General features: G+C 57.0%; 3 protein-coding genes across 22 annotated transcripts; 1 reads left to right on the forward strand and 2 right to left on the reverse strand.

The window, feature by feature from the left end:
- Positions 1–2361: 2361 nt before the first annotated feature.
- ZNF446 (zinc finger protein 446) lies at positions 2362–12180 on the reverse strand. Of its 4 annotated transcripts, none has more exons than XM_017678131.3 (7): positions 12044–12180; positions 7579–7956; positions 7304–7502; positions 6950–7044; positions 5353–5437; positions 5111–5200; positions 2362–5012 (listed from the first exon to the last, which is right to left on the reverse strand). In XM_017678131.3, exons 2-7 carry the CDS (start codon positions 7918–7920, stop codon positions 4528–4530), a joined length of 1296 nt encoding a protein of 431 aa, XP_017533620.3. In that variant the 5' UTR covers positions 7921–7956; positions 12044–12180; the 3' UTR covers positions 2362–4527. The 4 variants fall into 4 exon arrangements, with proteins under 4 accessions (XP_017533620.3, XP_073081443.1, XP_036848913.2 ...); XM_073225342.1 differs by lacking the exon at positions 12044–12180 and adding an exon at positions 11105–11204; XM_036993018.2 differs by lacking the exon at positions 12044–12180 and adding an exon at positions 9168–9306.
- Positions 12181–13430: 1250 nt separating this feature from the next.
- LOC140846937 (zinc finger protein 324B-like) lies at positions 13431–17935 on the reverse strand. 7 transcript variants are annotated; one of them, XM_073225330.1, is made up of 4 exons: positions 17801–17935; positions 15906–16032; positions 15427–15543; positions 13431–14860 (listed from the first exon to the last, which is right to left on the reverse strand). In XM_073225330.1, the coding sequence occupies exons 2-4, from the start codon at positions 16024–16026 to the stop codon at positions 13431–13433; spliced, it is 1668 nt and encodes a 555-aa protein (XP_073081431.1). In that variant the 5' UTR covers positions 16027–16032; positions 17801–17935. The 7 variants fall into 7 exon arrangements, with proteins under 7 accessions (XP_073081431.1, XP_073081426.1, XP_073081429.1 ...); XM_073225325.1 differs by having other exon boundaries at positions 17531–17921; XM_073225328.1 differs by lacking the exon at positions 17801–17935 and adding an exon at positions 17424–17551.
- A 99-nt stretch (positions 17936–18034) lies between these two features.
- Positions 18035–25893, forward strand: LOC140846936 (uncharacterized). 11 transcript variants are annotated; one of them, XM_073225303.1, is made up of 5 exons: positions 18035–18761; positions 20828–20954; positions 21044–21164; positions 21317–21433; positions 22000–25893. In XM_073225303.1, exon 5 carries the CDS (start codon positions 22077–22079, stop codon positions 23514–23516), a length of 1440 nt encoding a protein of 479 aa, XP_073081404.1. In that variant the 5' UTR covers positions 18035–18761; positions 20828–20954; positions 21044–21164; positions 21317–21433; positions 22000–22076; the 3' UTR covers positions 23517–25893. The 11 variants fall into 11 exon arrangements, with proteins under 11 accessions (XP_073081404.1, XP_073081397.1, XP_073081398.1 ...); XM_073225294.1 differs by lacking the exons at positions 18035–18761; positions 21044–21164 and adding an exon at positions 20276–20707 and having other exon boundaries at positions 22000–23298; positions 23580–25893; XM_073225296.1 differs by lacking the exon at positions 21044–21164 and having other exon boundaries at positions 18036–18761.
- The last annotated feature ends 418 nt before the right edge of the window (positions 25894–26311 follow it).

Below are 26311 nucleotides of genomic sequence, written 5' to 3' on the forward strand. Positions count from 1 at the left end.
TCCCGGGGCAAAATACCTCTAAAAACCGAAATCAGTCAAAGGGAGAAATAAAGTTTAAAATCCGTTTATTGCTCACAAACTGCAGTCCTGCGCTCTCTTTCCTGCTCAAGCAGCAGCAAAACGGGCCCTCCCCCGTCCCCTCTCGGGTACGGGCCCTCCCCCGTCCCCTCTCGGGTACTGATAAGCCCTCCGTTGCCCAGGTAATTACCCATTGATATGGAGATGAACTTCTCCACCCCTGAGGAAAGATGCAAATGCACTAAAGCCATACTTCTTTCCACCTCTGAACGCCTGTTGATATGCAGATGTACCAAAGCCAGGCGAGATATTCTGGAAATGTTAGAATATTACCCACAAGGTTCAAAGAAAGAAATGCATATGTGTCTTTATGTTGCAAATGTTTTCCTGTTAGTATTTTGCTAACCTTTTATATATATTTGTGGTAACTTTTCTCAGATTTATTAAGTTGTCAGTTGTTTCTTGAGTGATCTGTGTGCTTTTTTAAAAATCCTTTTAATTCCAGAGGTCATAACCTTTTATTTTCCTAATATTTAGTAAATCTGTAACCTAATTTGGAGTGTGTATGAGGTGAGAATCTATTTTTCTTCCATATGGGAAGCCAATTGTTGCAGTATGTGAAGTCCCCCTTGTCTTCACATGTACCAAGTTCCAAAGTGTCTATTTCTGGATTCATCTCGTTGCCCACTCCTGCACCAGTATCACAGTTTTAGTATCATGTAATTTAACAATGTTTTTGCCTGGTAAAGCAAGCCTTCCCTACTTGTCATATTTTTCCAAATTGTCATAGCAATTGTTGGACTCTTCCACATGCATTTTAGAATGATTTTGTGGGTTATACCTATGGGATTTTTTATTGGAGTTGTACTTAATTTATAGGTTAACTTGGGATGACGTATGTATAATGTTGTATCTTCTGATTCATGAACATAGTTTGTAGTTCCAGAGTCAGGCTTTTTATGTACATTCCATGTTGTGACACAGGTAGACTGTCATTAAAGGCTACTAATTATTTCATTGTACAAGAAGTACTGTAGTCACTGTAATGAAACTGCTAGCACTGAACATTCTGTTGTGTCTTTTCTCCCTCCATTACAGCCAACACCTGCAGTGTATGCAGACCTTCGCACACTTTGTCCTGGTACTTTCATGTCCTTAACAAATGAGTCACCCAGTTTATCTCTGACCTGACAATCACATATTTACATTATGTGCAGAATTTGGTTTCGCCCAAAGGGATCATAGTATAATACCTTAAGAAAACCTCTCCAGTTCATAAGATCTAGACCAACTCCTTTTAAAGCTTCGTAACATTCAAGGTACTGTCCCCCCAGTTAAACAAACATCCTTATATGGATAGGTATTCAGGGCTTTTTTCATTTTTTCAGTTCTGAGTCTTTTCTTGCTTCTAAACGAAGTTGCAGGCATCCCTGAAAACATACCTTTTGTACTGATATATTTCTATAGGCTAAAGTCCAAGAAGTGGTGTTGCTGAGTCAGAGTCCATTAATTTAAAAATGTTAATAGCTACTGCCAGCTTGCTTTCCCAAAGGTAAAGCAGTCGCTGTTAATGCCAGCAAGGGGTTTTGCCTCCGCATTATTGTTTTCTGCCACATCATCAGATAGCCACTTCAAAAAAACACTTACCTAGGCCCCAAATAACAGGGACATTAGCTATTCCTCCTTGTGACTTGTCCATTTGTGTGTTCTGCCAATTTTTCTTTGGCTGTTTGCCTAGTTCTTATCGATTCACAGAAGCTGTCTGTCTCTTCTGGATAGTGTGTGGCACACATTTGTCTCGGACTGTTCTGATCTTGTTTACCTCTGTGCTATACATGAATTAGACTTTTAGGTAGTCGCATAAGATTATGCCACCTCCATAAGATAACTGGATAGATTTCTGAATTCATTGGGCTTCTATTGTAGAAAACATTTCTATTAGATTTTTAGATGTGTTGCCATGGAGTTGTTCATGATATACATTTGTGTCTTTATATCTCTGGTGTAAATCTCTTCAGTGGGTATATTTTTTTTCACTTTTAGACATACACTTTAGCACACTCTCTTATTTCTTCCCTAGAGTTTACAGAAGGAATGCAGTCCTGCCAGCACTTAGATTTCAGTTTAGCAAGACTGTCTGACTTCTGATCTCCAGAACTGTAATTTTTTATCTAAGGCAAAAAAACAAAAATACCATGCTCCCTAAAACTCACCAGTCCTACTTTGGGAGATATACTCTAAGGAAGTAGTAACCAGAGTAACATTGGAAGTGTAACTGGATACCATGGGTGGAGAACAAGGAACTATCTGGACTTGATAGAAATGACAGTGCTGACCAGAAAATGGCATTAAAGCACATGTTGCATTTTTAATAACAGGGGAATGAGGGGTGATAGAACAACCTACAGCAGCCTCACAAAAAGCTTTATAAAGCAAACATCCCTGTGAGCGAACATCTGGAAAAAATACAGCTGTGAAGACAATGGAGTAGGGGCTATTTTCCTTACCTGTTTTCCTCTTGTATCAAAATTTTTCTAAGTGAACATAAACTACTTTTAAATATGAAAAATATTATTAAAAAACTGCCCACGAACTCTCCCTCAGTGCGGTGCTTCCCTTCATCCCTTTACCTTTCCTGTGTGCTTGGGCCCCCTCACAGCCATCCACACCCTGGCTTTCCTTTCTGGGGCCTGGGCCTGGCTTGAGTATATGGGCACTACTCCATCCTCTTCCTCCATGCCCCCAGCACAGTTATTGCCCACCAGACTACCGCTCCCAGGTCCAGCTCCAACCTGGCTCTGCTTCCCTAGGACGGAGCGCAAGTTAGCAGGTCATCCTAAGACCAGGGATGTGGAAGACACGCCTCCCCCAGGTGGAGACATCCCCTCCCAGCCTCAGCTGCAGCAATGTCGCCATCCCCAGCACAAGTGTTGCCTGCAGGTAGCCCTTCCCCTCCCAAGGTGAGAGGGTCACCGCCACCTTCAAACACCCACCTGCTGCTCCTGCATGTGCCCCAGGCTGCACAGGGCTCCTTCCTTGAGTACACTTCCTGAAACCATCCCCTATAAGAATGACCCTAGTTTTCATGGTAAAGGGACAGAGAAGGGTGCTGAGTAAGTCAACCAAAGACATCCCTGTCCTGATCCTCTGAACTGTGAATATATTATGCGCAAAAGGGATTTTGCAGATGGGGTCAACTGTGCAGGTGGGGATGTGGACAAGATGTGATTAAGGATCCTGAGATAGGGAGATTATCGCAGATTACTAGGTGAGCCCTGAATCAACCCTAAGGGTCTTTACAAGGAGACAGGAGGATCAGAACCAGAGACAGCAGCATAAGAAAGACTTGACCCCTCATTGCTGGCTTTAAAGATGAGGAAAAGGGCTGCAAAACAAGGTCTGTAGTGGCTTCTAGACACTAGGAAAGGCAATAAAAAGGGATTCCCTTCCAGAGCTTGCAGGAGGAACCAGTCCTGGTTCCAAAATAACACCTTGATTTTAGCCCAGTGAGACCCATTTCAAAGTCATAAGAAAATAAATGTGTTGTTTCAAGCCACCAAGTTTGTTAAGAGCAACAGTATCAAACTAATACAGTGCACTGGCCAAAGTCCCAAATAACTGCCCAAGAATCCAGATTGGGGGTATAGCAGGCAGCTGATCCTTTGTCCTACTTTGTCACCCACTGGCCAGCTGTGTAGGCTGTGGGGATGTAGCCCTGACCTGTAGGGGCAGATGGCCTAAATGATACCTATTTGTGGCCCCCTTTCTTGGAGATCACCCTTGTCCATCCACACTTGAAAACAAAGTCCCCTTTGTGCCAAGAGCTCAAAGGACAATGAGGCTGGGGAGTGATGTGAGTGGCTAAGTAATAAGGTAGGCCAGGGGGAACATGGCTGCCCTGTGGCTCCAGCTGTTGGGCAGGAGTGGTGTTGCTCATCTCCTGATTAGCAGAAACCAGGATCCTTACGCAGAAATTTCCCCACTATAAAAGTGGAATTTGTTAAACATCGAGAACTAAGATGGAGAGCCATTTGTCCTTCTAAGGCCTGCAAACAGAAACAGGCCATGCATTCCTGGGCTTGCTGCATCTTCCATACCAAGACCTTAGGTCCATCTGCTTCAGGAAGGGTGGGCAGTTCGTAAGCATCCATCTGGGCCCACCGGGTCCCAGGGGTAGGGAGTCACCAGCATGCTCCATGTCCCAGGTGGGGAGCTGGGAGCTTGGAAGTCACTGGCCACAAGTCAGCAGTGGATTCCAATCCAGGCCTCACCCCGAAACGGCAGGGGAAGGGGAGGACACCACGTCGGGGGCAGGGGGAGCTCATTTCCTTGCACCCAGGCGACTTTTTGGGAGACTGAGTCAGGGGCGGGGACCCTCCTGGGAACTGCTGCCTCCAAGTCCGCCAGGTCAAAGCCAAGCAGCAGGGACAGGCTGGAAGCAGAGGTGAACAGACTGTCCAGGCCCGCAGGGCTCCACGGCCCCAAGGGAGACTGCCTCTCTCTGACTGTTCACGGGGCCGGCCGGTGGCTCTTCCTGTGGATGACCAGCTGGGACTTCCAGTCAAAGCTGCGGCCGCAGTCGCTGCAAAAGTGGCGCCGCTGGCCAGCGTGGCTCTTGCGATGGATGACCAGCTGCGACTTCCAGCTAAAGCTGCGGCCGCACTCCTCACATGCATAGCTCCGCGGGCCCAGGGGTGTGCGCCTGGGGTGGCGCAGGGCACAGGGCTCCCGAGGCCCCTGCACCAGTTTCTCTACACCCCCAGTGGCCCGTGCATCTGCGTGCGTCCGATGGTGGATGACAAACACCGACTTCCAGTCGAAGCTGCGGCCGCACTGCTCGCACATGTAGGGCTTCTTCCGCAGGGTGCCGGGCTCCAGGGCCACTCCTGGGCGCATCCCCACACTGGCTGGCACCGGGGGCAGTGGGGTGGCCCCAGACCGGCCCTCCCAGGTGACAAGCCCTGGGCCCCGGGGTGGCTCTTCACTCTCATCTCCTGGGGAAAGAGGTGGCCGGCCCAGGTCACCTCGTGCACATGATGCTGCACCCCCTCCAGGTGTGTGGGGGGCTCACATCACACTGAGAAGTACTCACCTGAGCAGAGGTTTCTTCCATCCTCTGGCCTCACGCTTGGCATCCCTGGCTCTGACTGGGCCCTTGTCTCCAGCTGGTGGTACGGCAATCCTGTAGGAGGTGGGACTGTCAGGTGCCAGTTCTGGCACAGGGCTGGGTGAGGGGCTCATACCGATGAGGGACAGGGTGGGTGCCCCTTGGGAAGGAGGAAGAACCAGGCAGGAACTGGGAAGTGCACATGGGGGGACTGGGGAGGTCCTCACCCAGGGAGACCACCTTGCCGTACTTCTCCAGCATTGTATCCCAGTACAGTTCCTTCTGCGATGGGTCCAGGAGTCCCCAGTCCTCCTGCAGGGACATGGCCTATCACTGTGGGCGCCTGTGTTGCATCCTTACTAATTACCTGAAGGCACAGGCTGGTTACCGAAACCTCTTATGCCTGCTGGGCTTAGGCTGAAGTTGAGATGGAGGTGAGTGTTGGGAACACAGGGCCAGGAGGGAGCTGTCCTCCTCTCACTGGGCCAATGCTGCCGGCACCCATCCCCTACAGCTGTCCCACTCCATATTCTGGCCAGAGATACTGAAGCTGAGAACCCCTGGATGGGCTTTGGGGTTAGCTAAGGCAGGGGTATGTGTGACTGGCCCCATCCCCTGCCTTGAACAGCATGTGCTAACCAACAGCAAAAAGCCAGAGGACCGAGGAGACGCCAGCCCTCTCGCCCAGACTCTTGTTACAAGAGTGAGAGACTCTCCTCATGGGCGCTGTTGAGGGACATCAGCATCGCTGGGCATGGGGACTGGCGGTAGGGAGGTAGAGGGCAGGAGGACTCCAGCTGGGAGGTGTAACCGTGCACCTCATGGCACAGATGACCTCCGCGGGCAGGGTGGTGGGCTGGCTCCCGTGTTTGCCAGAGGGTGAGCTCAGCCCCCAGTTTTGTTGTGTCAGCAAGACCCTTGTGGCCTTACCAGGGCCTGCTGCTGGGATTTGCCTTCCTTGCTTCCCAGCATCCTATCAACTGGGGCTTTGCTGGGTTGGAAAAAGTAATCTTGACAGTCAAGCCTCAGCAGGGCCAGAGGCCAGGTGGCAGCAGTCACACTGGGCCACAGCCAAGATGCTTGTTGGTGGTGAGGAAGCCTTGGGAGGTGTGGGCTTCCCACTTGCCCACTTCCAACTGTGCCTTCAGGCTGTGGAGAGAGTCTGGGGGTCCCTGCAGCTGCCAACCACATCTCAGCAGCTCTTCTGCTGGGGATGCTCCTGAGTGGAATGGCTCAGGAACAAAGTTGCTGGGAGAGGACATGACCCTGTTACCCACACTCCAGAACCAAGCACTCCAAGTAGCAGAAGTCTCAGCTGAGCTTCCATGCCCAGTGGCCACTAAGGGCTTGTTGACCTTTGAGGAAAGCCCCAGGATAGACGGGGCTGTGGGCATTTCCCAGGAAGAGCTTCTTTATTCTGACTTCAGGTGTGCTGGGGAGGCCAGACTGCTGTGGTGGCACTCAGGCTTTCCTGCCAAGGGTTGGTCATCTTGTCCCTTCCCCACTGAACAAAGGATTCAGATCCCCAGGTACCAGCTCATGGCTGGTGGGAACTGCAACACCCCTACCTTCTCTGTAAGTGAGGAAACCAACCCCAACCAGTTCCCCTCACTCTAAATCTGATTCCATGGTCTGAGGCCAAAATCCTTCTCAACTGTAACTCCCCCAGGACCTGCAGGGGGCACCCTGATACCAACTCCACTTCCGGGCAGCAAAGCTCACAAGAGTCACTGGCCTAGAAGCTGGAGAACTGGCAGGGCAGACAGTAGCTACAAGTGACACACCTCTCACAAGGGACCTCACGTCCCCCCTGGCACTGCTTACCTGAATCCGGGGTGGCTGGAACGACACAGAGACTCGTTCCTGGTATCTGGGGTTCCCTTCATGGCACTGGGCTGGAGTTGGGGGGCTGGAGGGTGCTAGGAAGTGAGGCAGAGAGGATAAGGGCTACTCGTGTGATCAGAGCAGGTGAGCTGCTGTTGGTGGTTTGGCCCTGGCCCTCCTCTGCCAGCAGGCAGGAGGCCACTGTGTGTGCCAGTCACAAGCAGGCAGCCAGCCCCCTCTCCTCCTGCCTCCCACCTCTGTGGTCTGCAGTCCCTCCTCGGCCCCTACCCTCAGCAGGGCATGTCCACACTCTCCCCAGGGGCTCCCCAGCTCAAGCATCGCCCCCGCTCTCACCCATCTGCTTATCCGCATCAGGATCCTCCTTTACACTGCAGCTGATCTGGGCAGACCCCTCCATCTGGGATTCCTGGGGCTTCTCCCCAGCGGCTTCCCTGAGGGGCTCCACTGTTCCTACAGAGTGGGGGCTCCCCAAGGACTCGTCCATCTTCTGAGCTGCCGGGAGCACCATTCGCTTCAGAACGTGGGCTGTAATCTGAGGGGAAGAGGCAAGCTATGAAAATTCTAGTCTCACTCTGTCCCTTCAAGCGGCCCATTTCAGTCACACTCACCCAGCCCAGCAGCTGCCCAGGGTCCTGCTGCAGGTCCTCAACCAGGGCTGCTGCCTCCTCAGGGCTGCCTGGCCTCTGCTCCCGCACCCAGGCCTGGATCTCAGGGGGCAGCGCGCCCAGGAACTGCTCCAGCACCAGCAGCTCCAGCATCTGCTCCTTGGAGCGCACCTCGGGCCGTAGCCAGCCTCGGCACAGCTCTTGAAGCTGGGCTAGGGCCTCACGGGGACCTGCCACCTCCTGATAGCAGAACCCCCGGAAGCGCAGGCGAGCTGCCTCGGGCTCCTCCAGGGTGGCTGTGGAGACCACGGAGGGCAGACGTGGGGGACCCAGTGGGGATGGCATTGTGCTGGCAGTCTTCCTGGAATCACCAAGAGGGTCCTGCAGAAAAGAAGGAGTTATGGTGCTGGACAAGAGATTAGGGCTAGAGGATGACAGACATATGCAGACAGGCTGAGCCCTGGCCAGAGAGGTCCCTGGCATAGGGATGCATGAGGCTGGGAAAGCTTCATGGAGGGAGGGGTCACAGGAGCTGGATGCTCGTGGGAACTGAGAGCAAAAAAAAAGCCCTGCGAGAAATGCTTGGAGGCAGTTTGTCCAAAGGAGCTTCCAGAAAACTGCACATACTTGGGTACAATGGGATTGTTGGAAGATGATGGAGAGATAGGCAACGGGAGTCATAAGCTTCTAGGGTTAGGCTGAGGAGCCACCCAAGTGCCCAGCAGAGGAAGGAGCTGAGGAGTCTGGCAGGAGGCAGAGGGACAGGCAGCCAGGAAAGCGGTGGGCTAATCCAGATGAGCGGTAGCCATGAGGGTGGGAAGGAGCAGCAATAGGATGTGGGGCCAGGCTGGGCTATGGCAGGGCACGTCTGTTCCCAAAATATCAGACATGTTGCCAGAAGTGGGTCACTCTGAGGGGCTAGCTACAGCGACAGGGCACGCCTGCGTCTCGGGTCGAGGCAGGGGCTGATGAGGACTTCGAGACGTCGCATTCACTGACCACAGCGAATCGTGGATGACACACCATCTGGACCGTGCGTGAGAAAAGCAAAAGCCAAGCAAAACAGAACCACGAGTTGTGTGGAGTGTTGGGCGTCAACTGGGTCCCTGCCCTAAAAGAGAGTCTAGAGTGCAATACGCACACCCAGGGGCCTGCCAGACCCGCTAGACAGGTCTGACCCCCGGAGTCCTCCCAAAAAGAGAAGGGAGGGACAGCAGGGGAACCACGGTCGGGGTAGGAGAAAGCCCGGGCAAAGGCTCGGAGGCGGGGCGCGCAGGGCAGGACGGGAGGTAGGCGGGGACTCCGCAGCGCCGGGAGCCCTGGCCGGCCGCTCCCACCGCAGCCAGGTCCGCGTTCACCCCAACAAGCAGCGACGCCGCTGCCAGAAGGCCACTTCCGGTCAACGGCACGGCGCCTTCCCGCCAGTCTCTCGCAGGACGCATCGATCCGTCCCTCTAGACCATGCTCGCAGACACCGCTCTAGCCAATCACGCGCCTGCTCCGAAGGCACCGCCTCCCCCTCCCTTTGGACTACGTTTCCCACGAGCCTCAGCAAGCAAGACCAGGCGCGGCCTCTGCCAGCGGACGCTCACTTTCAGAAGCTTCTTACGACTGAGAGGCACTCCGTTCCTCCTAGAGGAAGCTGAAGTAATCGCAGAGTTTGGGGGTTCTCCCTCCCTCAACGGCGGCCGCTCCTTTGCCTCCGAGCCTTAGGAGTTGCCAACTGCGGAGATGGACGGTACATTACAATGTCGCGCACGCGCACAACGGAAGCGGGTTCCTATTGGCAAACTGGGCGAGGGGCGGAGAGAAGCGTGGCCTCGTAACCAATCACAGCTGATACTCCACCTAGGTCCCTCCCCTATCGCTATTGAGGCTTCTTTATGGTCGTGCAGCGGTCTCTTTGGGAACCACTGTAAGCACCTACGCCCACCTCGGGCTGCTTTCGAGGCCATGGCCGGAGCGCCGCCTTGCCTTCCCGGGAGGCCGGAAGTGGCGGCCTGGTTAGTTCTGCGGAGATTCACCTCCAGGTGGTCCCCGGAGGAAGCGGGGTCACCAGGTGGTCCGCGGCCTTTCTCCGACATACCGGCGAGCATCTCCAGGGAGGAGGGTGCTGCGGTTCTTCACGAGCTCCTTACAGACATAAGGGGACACGAAGACAATGGGGGAGCCGGAAGGGCACCCTCTTACTGATGAGGAAACTGTCCCGTGATTTACACCCAGTTTCAGATGTATATTCAGAAATCACTTCTGCAAAGTGAGGGATGAAGGTTTTTGTCCATTCTTATGGGACGTGCTTAACCTTTATTTGGGGGACATAACTAGTAAGAGGGTGATATTTCATTTATCTCAAGAGGCAATGTACCTGTTTTTAAAATCTGTGAGATGAGGTCTGTTTTGCTTCCACACCTCAAGCAGCCAAACCATGACTTATTTCAATCCTGAATTGCATCTGCCTTTTTTTTTTTTCTCCCATGTCTAGGAATCCCTGGCTGCCAGCTCTCTATAAAGGGTAGTGGTCTTAAACTGATTGGAAGCTGTAAGCTTCATCATAAACGACTCATTCACCGTGTGCAGAAAGAGCTGGTGCTCTGATAGCTTCTCCAGTAGCTAGCTCTCCCCTAGCAGTCTTTGTTTTAGGTCTCCCCTCTCAGGGGGCTGCTGGTTTTCAAGCTTTCTGGAGGTCTGCAGCATAAACCTGGTGGGACCTCCCACCACTTCCCGTGTTGCCAACTCAGTACTTGGCTGAGTGACTGCTCCTCCATCTCCATCTGCTTCTAGCTACATGATGCTATTGCTATCGGCCCCTTTTACCACCTACCTGTGGGTTTGTTTTAAACACTTCTCTGTGGTTCAGTGAATTTCTGAACCAAGTGAGATGCATATATTCAGTCCTCCATCTTGACTCAGAAAGCCCAAGGACGCTTTTACAGGCACCACCTACTCAGGGTTATTAGCAGAGGCCAGCCTGACACAACAGGGTCCAACATGACGAAGAGATTCGAGGGGAGGACAACTTAGGGGCCAAAACAAGGGCAAGAAGGGTACTTATGGTTGTTCCTGTAAGAGAGCAGAGGGACTGAGGGATAGCAGGGGCTAAGCCCACAGGTGTGAAGGAGCTCAATGAAGTGGGGATGAGGCTGATGAAGAGACAGAACAGGGCATCAGGCCCACCTTGAGGGGCCAGGAGGGATTAGGGTGAAACTGCTCCAGGAGCTTTTGTCCAAGGTGCAGACATTGCATGTGACTCTTGGGGTATCTACTTGCTATTCAACCGATGCCTTTGCTACTGAATCCCACCGGTTCCCCAGAAGAGCCTTCTGTCAGTCAGAGAAGGGATGTGACTGTTTCACAGCTATGCGGACTGAGATTGGCGTGACCTGCTCAAGCCTCTCTCATGGAGGTCAATTTGGGTTAGATGGGGGCAATGCCAAATAGACCAGAGCATGAGAAAGGATGAGTCCATGAGGGGCAGACAATAGCTCAGGGGTCCACAAGGTTATCAGGAGGCCTGGCTTAGAGTACCTACCCTTGAAAGGTCATGGGGAGCCAAGTCCTGCAAGACTCCACTCCCCACCCCAGTGTCTCTCCTTTGCAGAACTTGTGGGGTCCCAGGGGCAGAAGATAGGTCTGGCACTGCTGGCAAGTCAAGAATGGAGGACATCATGTCTGTGCTGTGTATGGCAGTTGCCTATGAGGTCTTGATGATGGGATTGGGGCACCCACTAGGGTCAATCTTTTGGGTCAGAACTTGTGGCCCCTAACTCAAGACTCCCTTCCTGGGGTCCATAAAAAATTAATCTCCTAGTAGAGCTGCTGCTTGGGGCAGCCTACCCTGCCCAGTTCTCCTGGCTTCCCCCCAACCCACTTCTGGCTGTTGAGACACAGGTGTCCCAGGCCCTCCATAGGCCACAGACAGGCTTCGTCTCTTCCCTGTGGCCTCTCAAAGGTACTTCAGGGTTGCAGCCAAATCCCCACAGCTTTGTGATGACAGCATACCCTGATGCCATGTGCTAGGGTGAAATGGGAATCATGCTGTTACTTTTCACGTTTTTAAAGTCATCTTTATCATGGACCTTCCCTGGACTCTGTTGTTAAAACCTTTTTAACCATGACCTGGAAGCTGGTAGGGGAGGTGAAGACAGTGGGATGCAAGAATTTACAATATACATCCATTCAAATTTGTAACTTTCGCTCTTTTTCTTCTACCTAGTAAAAACACCAGTAATTTCCCTGGGGGTGAGGCCTGAGGTTGTTATGTGTCTTGGTTAGCTGAGGGCCACAGGAAGCAAACTGGGCCCCCACCCCACCAGTCTGCCAAGGTGTTCCCACCATGTAGGCTATCATGGTGTGGGGGCTGGGGGCGCATATCGCAGCAGGGCACCACACACAGCCTTAGGTAACAGCAAGTGCTCCTTCCAATCGAAGCATCATATACTCAAATTATACTATGCTGTACACAACTCACATGGCGTCTCGCCGCTGTGGATGCGCTGGTGCTGCGTCAGGTGTGAGGTCTGGCTGAAGGCCTTGCCCTACTGCGGGCATTCATACGGCCGCTCCCCAGTGTGGGTGCGCAGGTGCTTGAGGAGGTCGGAGCTCTTGATGAACACTTTGCTGCACGTCCTGCATTCGAAAGGTTTCTTCCCCGGGAGGAGGCCAGGGCCCACATGGAGGGCTTCGCCCAGCTCGTCCCAGGTCGGGGACTCCTGGCCAGCGGGCAGTCTCTGAGGCTCGTGCTAAGCCTCAGCCTTTCCTCGTGGGCACATGGCCAAGGAACCCAGCAAAAACAAACAGCCCCATCTTATCTCTTCTGAAACTGTTACTAAGGTCACCTCATCAGGGCAGTGGGGATATAAAGGATCCTGGCAATGCTTTGGTGGCAATAGGACAAGGCCAAGGTTGAGGCCTGGATGAGAACACGAACAAGTGAGTACAGCTGGAGAGCTACCATTCTTGAGCCTTGTCTCCCTGCAAGAATCTCCACCCCCCTCATCCACCTCCACTGGCTTTACCATGTGCAGGAAGCCAGACCATGCCTGGCTGGCCCTCAGATAGAGCTGCAGATAGAGCATGGGCGTGGAGTGGTGAGCTGTCTGGATGCTGGGCCAGTGGCCTGGGCTTAAATTATACTTATGCTGTACACAACTCACACCCCCTCTCTGTGCCTCAGTTTCCTCATCACAAAAGTAGGGATACCAGCCCACAGCAGCCACCTTATAGTGCTGTTAGGAGGAAATTTGTGGTTCTCTGAACAGGGGCCTGCAGTTGGCATGTTAGCCATTATCAATGCCCTGCCTGTCAGAGTAGAGCAAATACTCTACGTAGACCCAATCTTTTTCCTTCTTTTTCTTGATTTTCCTATAGGAGGAAACTGAGGCTCAGTGCCCAGTCACTTGCCCTACACCATCCATTGACCTTACATGACCACCTTTCCACTGGGCCTGCTCTGAGGAAGGCCCCGTAACCCGAGCCCTGGGGGAACTATCCTGAGTATCACCACAGCCAGTTTCTGAGTGGACATAACAGGTTCTCTGGACCACTTCCACCCTATACCACACTCTGAATCCTCACCTTAGCCCCCACGAGTCACAATACACCTGATGTGGCACTAGTTGACTTTCAGGTCTCCATCCCACCAAAGTTCCACCTTTTAGGTTTGGCCCCACACCCAGTATTTTGGCTGCTTGCCCTGCGAGGAATAAGCTGTGTCTAAAATAGCATAGCTTGTCTCCATGTGCATGGGAACTGCTATAAACATACTAGGATACTATGCAGTGGCCATTTGCAGAGGAGACGTGATGTTCAGCCTTGGGAGGGATTCAGGATAGGCAAGAAAGGGCGGGGCTGTGACCTTACACCTTGGATGCTTTGGGAACTTCTGCTGGCCCTGAGACAGGGGTGGGGCCGGTCTCCCTCCCCAGTGCAACCTCTGACGATGCCCCCGAAGGAGGCCTAGCTCGGGGCCGCCGCACGGGCCTCTCACCGGTGTGGATCCTCTGGTGGTGGAAGAGGGCGGGGCGCTCACGGAAGCCCCGGCCGCACTGCGTGCACACAAACGGTTTCTCGCCCGTGTGGATGCGGCGGTGGCTGAGCAGCACAGCACCCTTGGCGAAGGCCTTGCCGCAGTCCCCGCAGCGGAAAGGCCGCTCACCCGTGTGCAGCAACTGGTGCTGCGTGAGGTTGGAGCTGTGGCTGAAGGCGCGGCCGCACTGCGTGCAGGCAAAAGGCTTCTCCCCAGTGTGCACGCGCTGGTGTTTGAAAAGCGACGAACCCTGGCTGAAGGCCGCCCCGCAGAGCGCACAGGTATACGGCTTCTCGCCCGTGTGAGTGCGCTCGTGCTGGATCAGGTGCGAGTTGCGGCAGAAACGGCGGCCACACTGCGCACAGGCATAGGGCCGCCCGCCAGCGTGGATCTTGCGGTGCTGGCTGAGGTTGGAGCCGTGGCTGAAGGCCTTGCCACACTCGCCGCAGCGGAAGGACTTCTCGGCCGTGTGGATGCGCTGGTGCCGCACCAGCGAGGAGCTGTGCCGGAAAGCCTTGCCGCAGGCCGGGCACGCGTACGGCGTCTCGCCGCTGTGGATGCGCTGGTGCTGCGTCAGGTGTGAGGTCTGGCTGAAGGCCTTGCCGCACTGCGGGCATTCATACGGCCGCTCCCCGGTGTGGGTGCGCAGGTGCTTGAGGAGGTCGGAGCTCTTGACGAACACTTTGCTGCACGCCCTGCATTCGAAAGGTTTCTCCCCCGGGAGGAGGCCGGGGCCCGCACGCAGAGCTTCGCCCAGCTCGTCCCAGGTCGGGGACTCCTGGCCGGCGGGCAGTCTCTGAGGCTCGTGCCAAGCCTCAGCCTCCCCTCGTTCCCCGCCAACACGACCGGCCAGGAGGTCCGGGACACCCAAGAAGGCTCTCCCAGAGGCCTCCCGCACACATGGCTTGTGCCGCTCGGGCGTCCTCCGCTGCTTCCCTGGCGCCAGGCGGCCTATGAGGGTCTTCTCCCTGGGCGGGCCGCTCTCGGAAGCCCTCAGTGGGGCGGTCAGCCGCAGGCTAACGCCGGCCTCCCCGCTGCCCGGGCCCAGCAGGAGTCTTTCCCAATAGATCACAGACACCCCTGTGGGTTTTCTCTCCCGAGACGGGGAGGTGCCCCGCCGACCCTCCAGGCTTTTCCCACGTTCACAGGCACCAGTGACGGAGAGGACCCTAGTAGGTGCCATAGGGGGGCTATCCCAGAAGGCCCCTGGCAAACCTGGTTCTCCAGAAACATCTCTGTCCTCTGCCAGAAGCTGGGAACCTGTAGGCACAGAAACGGGGATGATGCCTGGGTCACCCTGGCCAGGGCACGTCGAGTTGGTGGGCAAGGGTGCGGAAGCCGGGTAGGAAAGCAGAGGGGCCAGACACCCTTCCTGCATGTGGCTTGCACCTGTCTCGGGGTTGCGGGGACTCTCCAGCCTGCTTCTGCTGCTTACCCTGGTGGCCGCTCGGCGCTACGGATCTTACTCAGGGACTGTTTGCCGACAGGCCCTCTCACCTGGCCTGGTCGGGACCAGGAGCGCCCCGGTCAGGGCTGGGTCCCCAGTGCCTGGAATGGGCCTGGCTGTCTCAAGTACTCAAGAAACGATGAGCACGTGAACAAATGAAGAAAGGAACGGCCCCACAGATGGCCCGGGGGGTACCCTTGGAGCCCCCGTTTCTAGGGCAGGCAAGGCCAGAGCCTCCAGGAGGGCTGATGAAGGAAGAACAGAAGCGAGCTGGGTGGGAGGCAGGAGAGGAGCATGTGTGCCAGAAGGGCAGGGAAAGGGGAACAGAAGCTTGGCCACAGACGGCCCCCAAGTTCACGCACCCCAGGCCCCCACTCACCAGGACAGGGCTTCCTCTGGGCATTCCTGGCCGGGGCCACATCTGTCCCACCGAGAACCCAGGGCTCCTCGCCACGCTCGAGCTGGATGACCACACGGGGTCGGGAGGCAGAGAGTCCTGTGAGAGGACCAGCAAGTGAGGGGGCCGGCCCCAGCTCGGGACGACCCACCGCCCCAGAGGATGGTGGAAGTCAGGGTTTCACGGGACTTAGACGGTGTCATCTATGAAGCCAAGAAAACCCCAAGGTCATGCCACGAGGCAGGACTCACAGGAACAGCTCAACGGTCCTTGTGGGGGGAACCGTGTTGGCAGTGCACCAGAGGAAGGGAACCGAGCCCGGGAACAGAGGCGCCACAGCTGGACGGGAACGTTCCGTTGGCGGGTGCAGGGCTGCCCATGGCCGCCAGGAGATTAGGCGTTAGTGTTGGTGGCCCAGCCTGACGACAGCTGAGCTTTCCCTGGAGGACCCAGGGCCTTACCCAGCGAGGTCACTAGTGAGAAGTTCTCCAGCATCACGTGGCGGTACAAGGCCCTCTGGGCTGTGTCCAGGAGTCCCCACTCCTCCGGGGAGAAGTACACGGCCACGTCCTCAAACGCCATCAGGCCCTACAACAGCAAGGGCAAGGGAAGACGGACACGACCTAAGTCACAGCTGTGCGACCCGGGGCTCACCAGCCTGTCCCAGGGGCTACCTCCCTCGGGGCTCTGCAGATGGGACTTCCTCACCTGTCTGGGCGCCCCCCTCCACCCTCCCAGTCTGGGCCCCAGATGCCTCCTCGACCTCTCCGCTGGCCACTCCACGCAAGGCAGCAAGAGAACGCTCGCCCCAGGGGCAGCCCCAGGCGTCCACTCGTGATCCAGCCTTTGCACAAGGTGACCCTCCCCAGACATGCCCTTCCTGCTCATGCAATATGCAACCGCACGTGTCCCAGCTGCGGGACCACGCCGGGCGTGCCCATCCCTGTAAGGTGCCTCCTCCCCCACCCCTGTGGAACTTAGGCCTGACATTTCAAGGCTGCTCCTCCCGCCTGAAGGACTGCCTGATCCCCTCGTCACCCCAGGTGTGGACCCAAGGATCTGGTGGGCACACAGGAAGCCAGTTGCCGCCTCCCTCCATAGCCACGCTCCCTCCATTTGCTTCTCACTTGGCTGCACCCTCCCTTCCCTCAGCCACCTGCCAGACTTCCCCTCAAGGCCCCAGGGACTGCCAGCCACTCTTCATCTCCCTGGAGCCCTAACTGCCCGTCCCCGGCTGAGTCTGTGAGATCCCCTCTTCCTGAGGTTCCTGAGGCCCGGCCTCGGCTCAGGACACCAGGACTCTGTCCTCCAACATCTGCAACTCTAGGTCCACGTGATGCCTCCGCTATGGGACTTCCTGACTTTTCCCTGGAACGTGCTTCCCTCCAAATTCCTGTTTTTTTTCTACCGCAGTTCCATTCTTATGGGTGCTGAGGCCGAATAACTTGCGAAGTTCTTCACTCAGGACACTCGCTCACACCCCCGCGCCTGATGTATCAGCCAATCTACCCAGAATCCAACCGCTTTGCCCATTTCCGCCGCCCCAATGTGGTCCAGCTGCCATCATCGCCCCACCAGGACCGTGGCAGTAAATCGCGTCCGCCCTACACACCGCCAACCACCTCTGCGTCCGTTCTCCGCTCAGCAAGTGGCGCGATTCTTTTAAAAACCCTAACTCGAGGCACGGCCAGCCTCTGTTCAAAACCGTCCCTGGCTCCCGGCGTCCTCGGGATAAAGCCCGAACTCCGCGGCTTGCTTGCCATTTCAGGCACACCCAATCTTCTCCCTCTCCCGGAGCTCCACGACAGGGCGTTCAGTTCCGGAAGCACCTAGGCTCAGTCTCCCCTCACAGTTTTTTTAAGTGCGGCACCGTCCCTCCCCTCGGAACTTCCTTCCACACCTCGCCCCTCTGGCTTCCAGAAGCGGGGATCCCACACGTGCACGCCCCACTGGTCTGGCAACAGGGGCCTACGACGAACCGAGAGAGGAAGACACGTCGTCCAGGTGAAGTCCCTCCCTCAGTCAGGGCCCGGGTCCGGGGACGCGGGACCCGGGCGGGTGGGGCTCTGGGGCTCCCTCCACCCACCTGCGCTGGGTCTGTCAGCACCGCCTCCATCGGGCCCTGCACCTGGGACGGCGCAGATGCGGGCGGACGAGCCAGGCGCCCCGGCTCCCGTCTTCAGTCTCCCCGTACGGTAAGGGCGCAGACGCCCGGGGCGCCGCCTCAGGGGACGCCCGGAGAGCACGTGGCTCGGGGCACCGCCCGCACCACACCCGGAGAAACCGAGGCTGGCGGGCGGGGCGCGGCCGTCGGCCCGCGGTTACGGGACGCGCGCGAGGCGGGCTCTGCCCGCACCTTCCTCGCTGCCCTCGCCTCGGGTCTCCAGAACCTCCTGGAAAACCGGCCCCGACGCGGCGCGCTGCAGTCCCCAAGAGCGGGGTAGCCCAACGACCGGCAGCAAAGTGACAGTCCCACACGCCGGAAGCTCAGTCCCCACAAACCCACATTGGCCCAATGCGCGCGGTGGGCTCACGCGCACCGCCTTCTGGGAAGCGTAGTTCCCGCCGTCTTTCTGCTGCGGCCGGCCGTTGGCGGCGTGAGCCTTCCCGGTATCGATGGCAACGGCGAAGCATCACCGCGTGGTCGCTGGGAAGTGGAGTCCCGCGGCCGCGCCCCAGTCACCGCGGGCCTCGCTCGTGGACGGCGTCGACCTTCTGTCCACGCGCCCACACAAGCCGCCCGGGAGGTCAAGCGCTGGAAGTACGAAACGGAAAATACTGCAGCCGCAGGAGGCGACGCAAGCGCGGAGCTGTAGGATCGAGCGTACGGGGAGGAGCGGGATGGGAGGAAGACGATCTTCGGTCCAGAGACCCGCATGCCAGCTCCACCTGGTGACTTCTCGGAGGCTGGTCGCTCCGGTCAGCGCTTTCACCTCTGTGCATCATTTGGTGACTATGATCAGGAGGGGTTCGAAAAGTAGCAACTGAACTTTGTATAAGCCATCTCTAGTGTCTACTGTGCGCATAGTCACTGGTCTATTATGCCAACATGCAAACAAAAGAAAGGTGAATCTGTGGCAGATTTTAAGCCCTCTTCCTGTGTCATTCAGGCTTCCATGCCATAAACTTACCACGCCTATCCTAGCTGACCTACTTGTAAATACGTTATACTCTGAGGTTAGTGCATGGAAAAAAGCAGAGTAAAGGGTGGAAGGCCACCAGAACAATTGAACTCAATGACTATACCGGAGCATTTGAAAGGACACTTGAGCAAGATTGAAAACGAAAATCCCCCAACACTTCAGGTTCAAGAGAAAGTAAGGCTTCCAGTTCTTCGTGTACGGGCTGCAAAACCGATGCCAACATTTTCTGGTCACGGATGTCAACCCTTTTCAGGGGAAGTCGGCGGGAACTACGCTTCCCAGAAGGCGGTGCGCGTGAGCCCACCGCGCGCATTGGGCCAATGTGGGTTTGTGGGGACTGAGCTTCCGGCGTGTGGGACTGTCACTTTGCTGCCGGTCGTTGGGCTACCCCGCTCTTGGGGACTGCAGCGCGCCGCGTCGGGGCCGGTTTTCCAGGAGGTTCTGGAGACCCGAGGCGAGGGCAGCGAGGAAGGTGCGGGCAGAGCCCGCCTCGCGCGCGTCCCGTAACCGCGGGCCGACGGCCGCGCCCCGCCCGCCAGCCTCGGTTTCTCCGGGTGTGGTGCGGGCGGTGCCCCGAGCCACGTGCTCTCCGGGCGTCCCCTGAGGCGGCGCCCCGGGCGTCTGCGCCCTTACCGTACGGGGAGACTGAAGACGGGAGCCGGGGCGCCTGGCTCGTCCGCCCGCATCTGCGCCGTCCCAGGTGCAGGGCCCGATGGAGGCGGTGCTGACAGACCCAGCGCAGGTGGGTGGAGGGAGCCCCAGAGCCCCACCCGCCCGGGTCCCGCGTCCCCGGACCCGGGCCCTGACTGAGGGAGGGACTTCACCTGGACGACGTGTCTTCCTCTCTCGGTTCGTCGTAGGCCCCTGTTGCCAGACCAGTGGGGCGTGCACGTGTGGGATCCCCGCTTCTGGAAGCCAGAGGGGCGAGGTGTGGAAGGAAGTTCCGAGGGGAGGGACGGTGCCGCACTTAAAAAAACTGTGAGGGGAGACTGAGCCTAGGTGCTTCCGGAACTGAACGCCCTGTCGTGGAGCTCCGGGAGAGGGAGAAGATTGGGTGTGCCTGAAATGGCAAGCAAGCCGCGGAGTTCGGGCTTTATCCCGAGGACGCCGGGAGCCAGGGACGGTTTTGAACAGAGGCTGGCCGTGCCTCGAGTTAGGGTTTTTAAAAGAATCGCGCCACTTGCTGAGCGGAGAACGGACGCAGAGGTGGTTGGCGGTGTGTAGGGCGGACGCGATTTACTGCCACGGTCCTGGTGGGGCGATGATGGCAGCTGGACCACATTGGGGCGGCGGAAATGGGCAAAGCGGTTGGATTCTGGGTAGATTGGCTGATACATCAGGCGCGGGGGTGTGAGCGAGTGTCCTGAGTGAAGAACTTCGCAAGTTATTCGGCCTCAGCACCCATAAGAATGGAACTGCGGTAGAAAAAAAACAGGAATTTGGAGGGAAGCACGTTCCAGGGAAAAGTCAGGAAGTCCCATAGCGGAGGCATCACGTGGACCTAGAGTTGCAGATGTTGGAGGACAGAGTCCTGGTGTCCTGAGCCGAGGCCGGGCCTCAGGAACCTCAGGAAGAGGGGATCTCACAGACTCAGCCGGGGACGGGCAGTTAGGGCTCCAGGGAGATGAAGAGTGGCTGGCAGTCCCTGGGGCCTTGAGGGGAAGTCTGGCAGGTGGCTGAGGGAAGGGAGGGTGCAGCCAAGTGAGAAGCAAATGGAGGGAGCGTGGCTATGGAGGGAGGCGGCAACTGGCTTCCTGTGTGCCCACCAGATCCTTGGGTCCACACCTGGGGTGACGAGGGGATCAGGCAGTCCTTCAGGCGGGAGGAGCAGCCTTGAAATGTCAGGCCTAAGTTCCACAGGGGTGGGGGGGGAGGCACCTTACAGGGATGGGCACGCCCGGCGTGGTCCCGCAGCTGGGACACGTGCGGTTGCATATTGCATGAGCAGGAAGGGCATGTCTGGGGAGGGTCACCTTGTGCAAAGGCTGGATCACGAGTGGACGCCTGGGGCTGCCCCTGGGGCGAGCGTTCTCTGGCTGCCTTGCGTGGAGTGGCCAGCGGAGAGGTCGAGGAGGCATCTGGGGCCCAGACTGGGATGGTGGAGAGGGGCGCCCAGACAGGTGAGGAAGTCCCATCTGCAGAGCCCCGAGGGAGGTAGCCCCTGGGACAGGCTGGTGAGCCCCGGGTCGCACAGCTGTGACTTAGGTCGTGTCCGTCTTCCCTTGCCCTTGCTGTTGTAGGGCCTGATGGCGTTTGAGGACGTGGCCGTGTACTTCTCCCCGGAGGAGTGGGGACTCCTGGACACAGCCCAGAGGGCCTTGTACCGCCACGTGATGCTGGAGAACTTCTCACTAGTGACCTCGCTGGGTAAGGCCCTGGGTCCTCCAGGGAAAGCTCAGCTGTCGTCAGGCTGGGCCACCAGCACTAACGCCTAATCTCCTGGCGGCCATGGGCAGCCCTGCACCCGCCAACGGAACGTTCCCGTCCAGCTGTGGCGCCTCTGTTCCCGGGCTCGGTTCCCTTCCTCTGGTGCACTGCCAACACGGTTCCCCCCACAAGGACCGTTGAGCTGTTCCTGTGAGTCCTGCCTCGTGGCATGACCTTGGGGTTTTCTTGGCTTCATAGATGACACCGTCTAAGTCCCGTGAAACCCTGACTTCCACCATCCTCTGGGGCGGTGGGTCGTCCCGAGCTGGGGCCGGCCCCCTCACTTGCTGGTCCTCTCACAGGACTCTCTGCCTCCCGACCCCGTGTGGTCATCCAGCTCGAGCGTGGCGAGGAGCCCTGGGTTCTCGGTGGGACAGATGTGGCCCCGGCCAGGAATGCCCAGAGGAAGCCCTGTCCTGGTGAGTGGGGGCCTGGGGTGCGTGAACTTGGGGGCCGTCTGTGGCCAAGCTTCTGTTCCCCTTTCCCTGCCCTTCTGGCACACATGCTCCTCTCCTGCCTCCCACCCAGCTCGCTTCTGTTCTTCCTTCATCAGCCCTCCTGGAGGCTCTGGCCTTGCCTGCCCTAGAAACGGGGGCTCCAAGGGTACCCCCCGGGCCATCTGTGGGGCCGTTCCTTTCTTCATTTGTTCACGTGCTCATCGTTTCTTGAGTACTTGAGACAGCCAGGCCCATTCCAGGCACTGGGGACCCAGCCCTGACCGGGGCGCTCCTGGTCCCGACCAGGCCAGGTGAGAGGGCCTGTCGGCAAACAGTCCCTGAGTAAGATCCGTAGCGCCGAGCGGCCACCAGGGTAAGCAGCAGAAGCAGGCTGGAGAGTCCCCGCAACCCCGAGACAGGTGCAAGCCACATGCAGGAAGGGTGTCTGGCCCCTCTGCTTTCCTACCCGGCTTCCGCACCCTTGCCCGCCAACTCGACGTGCCCTGGCCAGGGTGACCCAGGCATCATCCCCGTTTCTGTGCCTACAGGTTCCCAGCTTCTGGCAGAGGACAGAGATGTTTCTGGAGAACCAGGTTTGCCAGGGGCCTTCTGGGATAGCCCCCCTATGGCACCTACTAGGGTCCTCTCCGTCACTGGTGCCTGTGAACGTGGGAAAAGCCTGGAGGGTCGGCGGGGCACCTCCCCGTCTCGGGAGAGAAAACCCACAGGGGTGTCTGTGATCTATTGGGAAAGACTCCTGCTGGGCCCGGGCAGCGGGGAGGCCGGCGTTAGCCTGCGGCTGACCGCCCCACTGAGGGCTTCCGAGAGCGGCCCGCCCAGGGAGAAGACCCTCATAGGCCGCCTGGCGCCAGGGAAGCAGCGGAGGACGCCCGAGCGGCACAAGCCATGTGTGCGGGAGGCCTCTGGGAGAGCCTTCTTGGGTGTCCCAGACCTCCTGGCCGGTCGTGTTGGCGGGGAACGAGGGGAGGCTGAGGCTTGGCACGAGCCTCAGAGACTGCCCGCCGGCCAGGAGTCCCCGACCTGGGACGAGCTGGGCGAAGCTCTGCGTGCGGGCCCCGGCCTCCTCCCGGGGGAGAAACCTTTCGAATGCAGGGCGTGCAGCAAAGTGTTCGTCAAGAGCTCCGACCTCCTCAAGCACCTGCGCACCCACACCGGGGAGCGGCCGTATGAATGCCCGCAGTGCGGCAAGGCCTTCAGCCAGACCTCACACCTGACGCAGCACCAGCGCATCCACAGCGGCGAGACGCCGTACGCGTGCCCGGCCTGCGGCAAGGCTTTCCGGCACAGCTCCTCGCTGGTGCGGCACCAGCGCATCCACACGGCCGAGAAGTCCTTCCGCTGCGGCGAGTGTGGCAAGGCCTTCAGCCACGGCTCCAACCTCAGCCAGCACCGCAAGATCCACGCTGGCGGGCGGCCCTATGCCTGTGCGCAGTGTGGCCGCCGTTTCTGCCGCAACTCGCACCTGATCCAGCACGAGCGCACTCACACGGGCGAGAAGCCGTATACCTGTGCGCTCTGCGGGGCGGCCTTCAGCCAGGGTTCGTCGCTTTTCCAGCATCTGCGTGTGCACCGAGGTGAGAAACCTTTTGCCTGCACGCAGTGCGGCCGCGCCTTCAGCCACAGCTCCAACCTCACGCAGCACCAGTTGCTGCACACGGGTGAGCGGCCTTTCCGCTGCGGGGACTGCGGCAAGGCCTTCGCCAAGGGCGCTGTGTTGCTCAGCCACCGCCGCATCCACACGGGCGAGAAACCGTTTGTGTGCACTCAGTGCGGCCGGGGCTTCCGTGAGCGCCCCGCCCTCTTCCACCACCAGAGGATCCACACCGGTGAGAGGCCCGTGCGGCGGCCCCGAGCTAGGCCTCCTTCGGGGGCATCGTCAGAGGTTGCACTGGGGAGGGAGACTGGCCCCACCCCTGCCTCAGGGCCAGCAGAACTTCAGAAAGCCCTGAGACCTCAAGTTACAGCCCGGCCCTTCCCTGCCTATCAGGAATCCCTCCCGAGGCTGAATATCACGCGTCCTCTGCTCGTACATACTTCGGAGTAACCCTTTACGTTTATAGCGGTTTTGTTGCACATAGTGACAATGTGTTAATTCCTCTATCCCCAGGAGGTCAAGCAGCAGAAATATTGTCGGTGGGGTACTGACACAGAGGCTGTAACGTGGTGGGACCAAGATCTGAGAGTCAAGAGTGCCACGTCAGGCATATTGTGACTAGAGGGGCTAATGTGAAGAGTGGGAGTTGCGGTATACGGGGTGGAGGTAGTCCAGAGAACCTGTGATGTCCACCCACTGACAGCCACGTTTTGGAGGTCCAGGTGGCATATGGGGGTAGGGGTTGTTGTAAAGCAGTCGTCAGGTACCTTTGGCTGCCTGCTGGGTGGTTGACCACCAATATCTAGCCAGTGTCCCCTGATCCTGCATCAGTTCTGCCGCCATCCCAGAGAGTGGCTACTCTTCCCCATTCCAGGCAGTTGGTGGCCCTGGCCTGGGCCCTCTGCTTTAAGGAATTGAAGGGAGTGCAGCCTAGAGAGTTATGCCCTACGCTGACCTCCTGGGCCTGTGGTGGCACCCCTCTGACCTCCTCCCTGTGTCTGCCTCCCAGATGGGAGGGCCTAAGTAAGGCTTTCTGGGTCCAACACCATAGACTGCCCCACTCACCTTCCAGGCACAGTTCAGCCTCCTGAACCCCAAGCGTGGTCCCTGCTTATGCCAGAGAGCAGCACACTGGGGGGTGGTCACAGCGGGGTTTGAATTCGGCCACTGCACGTGTTTCTTCAAGTATTTATTGAGCATCTGCTGTGTACCTGGCAACAGGCCAGGGGCTCAGTCCCACCGAGCCCCATCTCCCTGCCCTTGAGGTGGTTGCCACAGGAGAACCTCCCAGCAAGGTGTGCAGAGTGGCAGTGCTTGCAGCCAGATTTGCCTTGCTGTCCTGAAATTTCGCATTCGTTCTGACCAAAAGGTCAGTTCCCTGAGAGAAGGGATTTCTGCCTGTTTCCCGAGGGCCTGGCACACGGTGGGTGGCGACAGGCAGAAGAGACAAACAGATGGGTTAAGACAGGCTGGGAGCAGAGTCCTGGTGACAGGAACACCACTGCCAACAGCTCTGGGCCACAGCCAGGGGGCGGGGTTGATGGGTTGCCCTATGGGGCACGGGGGCAGAGACCAGGCCAAGACAGCCCTGGACAGGGGTGAGCATTCCGTGGACACCTCTGAAGAGGGAGCAGGTTCCATGGGCCTTGGGTCGCGAATGGCCTGTGGTGGTGGCTCTGGCTCTGCTGTGGCTTCTGGGGACTCGCCTGCAGTGTGCTTCTCAGCCTGATGGTGCTGCTTTGGTCCCAGCTCAGCCCCTGTATGCCCCCCCCCCCCAGCTGCGACTGGTGACCATGGCCCTTACACTGGTTCTGCTGTCCCTGTGGCTGCCTGCTGATGTGGCCTTCAGTGTCAGGATCCCCCATAGGGGATGGCCATCAGGGATCCCTTGAGCTGCTGTCTGACCAGCACCATAGTCTGTCACTGACCCTGTAGCTCAGTAAGAAGCTGCCGACCGTGGAGGTGTACAGCCTGCAGCTACTGAGGTCCAGTGGGCCAGGGGTGGGGGTGGGAAGCTGGTAGTACTGACCATACCTCAGGTGTCCAGCCTGCCCAGGTAAGGCTTGGAGATGCCATGTATTCCCAGCTGGGTCCTCCTCCTGGCAAAAGGTCACCTCATTCCGCAGAAGTCTGAATGGCTTGTCCTGACAGATAGACTGACTGTCTTTGTTCATAGACAGATGGCCAGAAATTGCAGTGGGCATAAGACGTAAGAACCCTAGAATCATTAAAGAAGGGAAATGTGTCATACTTTGTGATCTAGTGTAGAACACTTAAAGATATTTTATATAGTTATTCATTTTCTAAACTATGGGAATTCAGAAACCAATTTCTTGAAATAAAGTCTTTGAAACAGTAACTCATAAACTCAATATTTGAGCCCAGAGGTCATATAACTTGACATTTGGTTCTGTAGAGTCTTCTAATGTGTTAGCTAGGTCTTTGTTTCCTCTTGTGTATATATTCCTGTGTTACCAGTAACATATTCTTGGTCTTGTCACAAGAAAGAATTCAAGGACAGACACAAAAAAGACTGAGTTTTATTTTTTTGGAAAATAAGAGTTTAAGGAAAGAGAAAGTACTTGGTTGGGAGTTGTCCCGAGGGTAAGTCTCGCCAAGGATACAGTAAGGAGCTTTTCTATGTCAAAGGTGATGAATATTGACTAAGTGGGAATAGGTTGCAAAGGGAACAGGTGGAGTCTTCTGGGAGTTCCAGCATGTAAACAACCAGCTGTATGTGTGTACAACATCCTGCTAAAGTCCTCTTCCCTCATTATGTCTATCTACCTACTCTAACACCTGTATTAAATTTTTTGCTATAAAGTGGTATTGTAGTATGTAGGTATTTGTTGGTGGCTGTGCATGGGTATTCTCTCGAGACTTTTTTCGTTCAAGAAAGCTAGTTCTCCAGTTCTCTAATACCACTGGCTGTCCAACAGTTCAGTTCTGACACAATCTACCCAGCGTGGACGCAGACCCCATGGGTATAGGGCTCAGTTCCTCAAGAATGCCTCTGCTTCTGTTGGATTCTCCCTGAGGAGGACGCCGCCCCAAATCACTCACGAAAGGCGTCTCTTGATGCAACAAGCAAGAGGAATTTATTCAGGAACCAGCTAGCAGGGGTCCAAGTTAGCCCGACGCAGTGGGTCTCAACGAGGACCCAGAGCACACAAAGCCAGAAGGTTTTATAGCATTTTGAAAAGGGGTAAAATTTTCCATAATCACAATAGAGGGTTTTTTTCTAT

This window comes from Manis javanica, chromosome 17, assembly GCF_040802235.1.
Source record: "Manis javanica isolate MJ-LG chromosome 17, MJ_LKY, whole genome shotgun sequence".
Classification (NCBI taxonomy): Eukaryota; Metazoa; Chordata; class Mammalia; order Pholidota; family Manidae; genus Manis; species Manis javanica.

What these genes read in the sequence shown, in the direction of transcription:
- ZNF446 (XM_017678125.3), bottom strand. Translation starts at nt 8,601, where the DNA reads ATGGTGTGTCATCCACGATTCGCTGTG. An exon ending in CTGGGCAGCTGCTGGGCTGG is followed by an intron (nt 7,503 to 7,578) that starts GTGAGTGTGACT and finishes TCTTCCCCTCAG; the next exon opens with ATTACAGCCCACGTTCTGAA. An exon ending in TCCAGCCACCCCGGATTCAG is followed by an intron (nt 5,438 to 6,949) that starts GTAAGCAGTGCC and finishes ATGTCCCTGCAG; the next exon opens with GAGGACTGGGGACTCCTGGA.
- LOC140846937 (XM_073225324.1), bottom strand. Translation starts at nt 17,207, where the DNA reads ATGGCAAGCAAGCCGCGGAGTTCGGGCTTTATCCCGAGGACGCCGGGA. An exon ending in AGCGGAGAACGGACGCAGAG is followed by an intron (nt 16,033 to 17,066) that starts GTGGTTGGCGGT and finishes TTGCTGTTGTAG; the next exon opens with GGCCTGATGGCGTTTGAGGA. An exon ending in CCAGAGGAAGCCCTGTCCTG is followed by an intron (nt 14,861 to 15,426) that starts GTGAGTGGGGGC and finishes CTGTGCCTACAG; the next exon opens with GTTCCCAGCTTCTGGCAGAG.
- LOC140846936 (XM_073225293.1), top strand. Translation starts at nt 20,300, where the DNA reads ATGGAGGGAGCGTGGCTATGGAGGGAGGCGGCAACTGGCTTCCTGTGT. An exon ending in GGAGAGGGGCGCCCAGACAG is followed by an intron (nt 20,708 to 20,827) that starts GTGAGGAAGTCC and finishes TTGCTGTTGTAG; the next exon opens with GGCCTGATGGCGTTTGAGGA. An exon ending in CTCACTAGTGACCTCGCTGG is followed by an intron (nt 20,955 to 21,316) that starts GTAAGGCCCTGG and finishes GTCCTCTCACAG; the next exon opens with GACTCTCTGCCTCCCGACCC.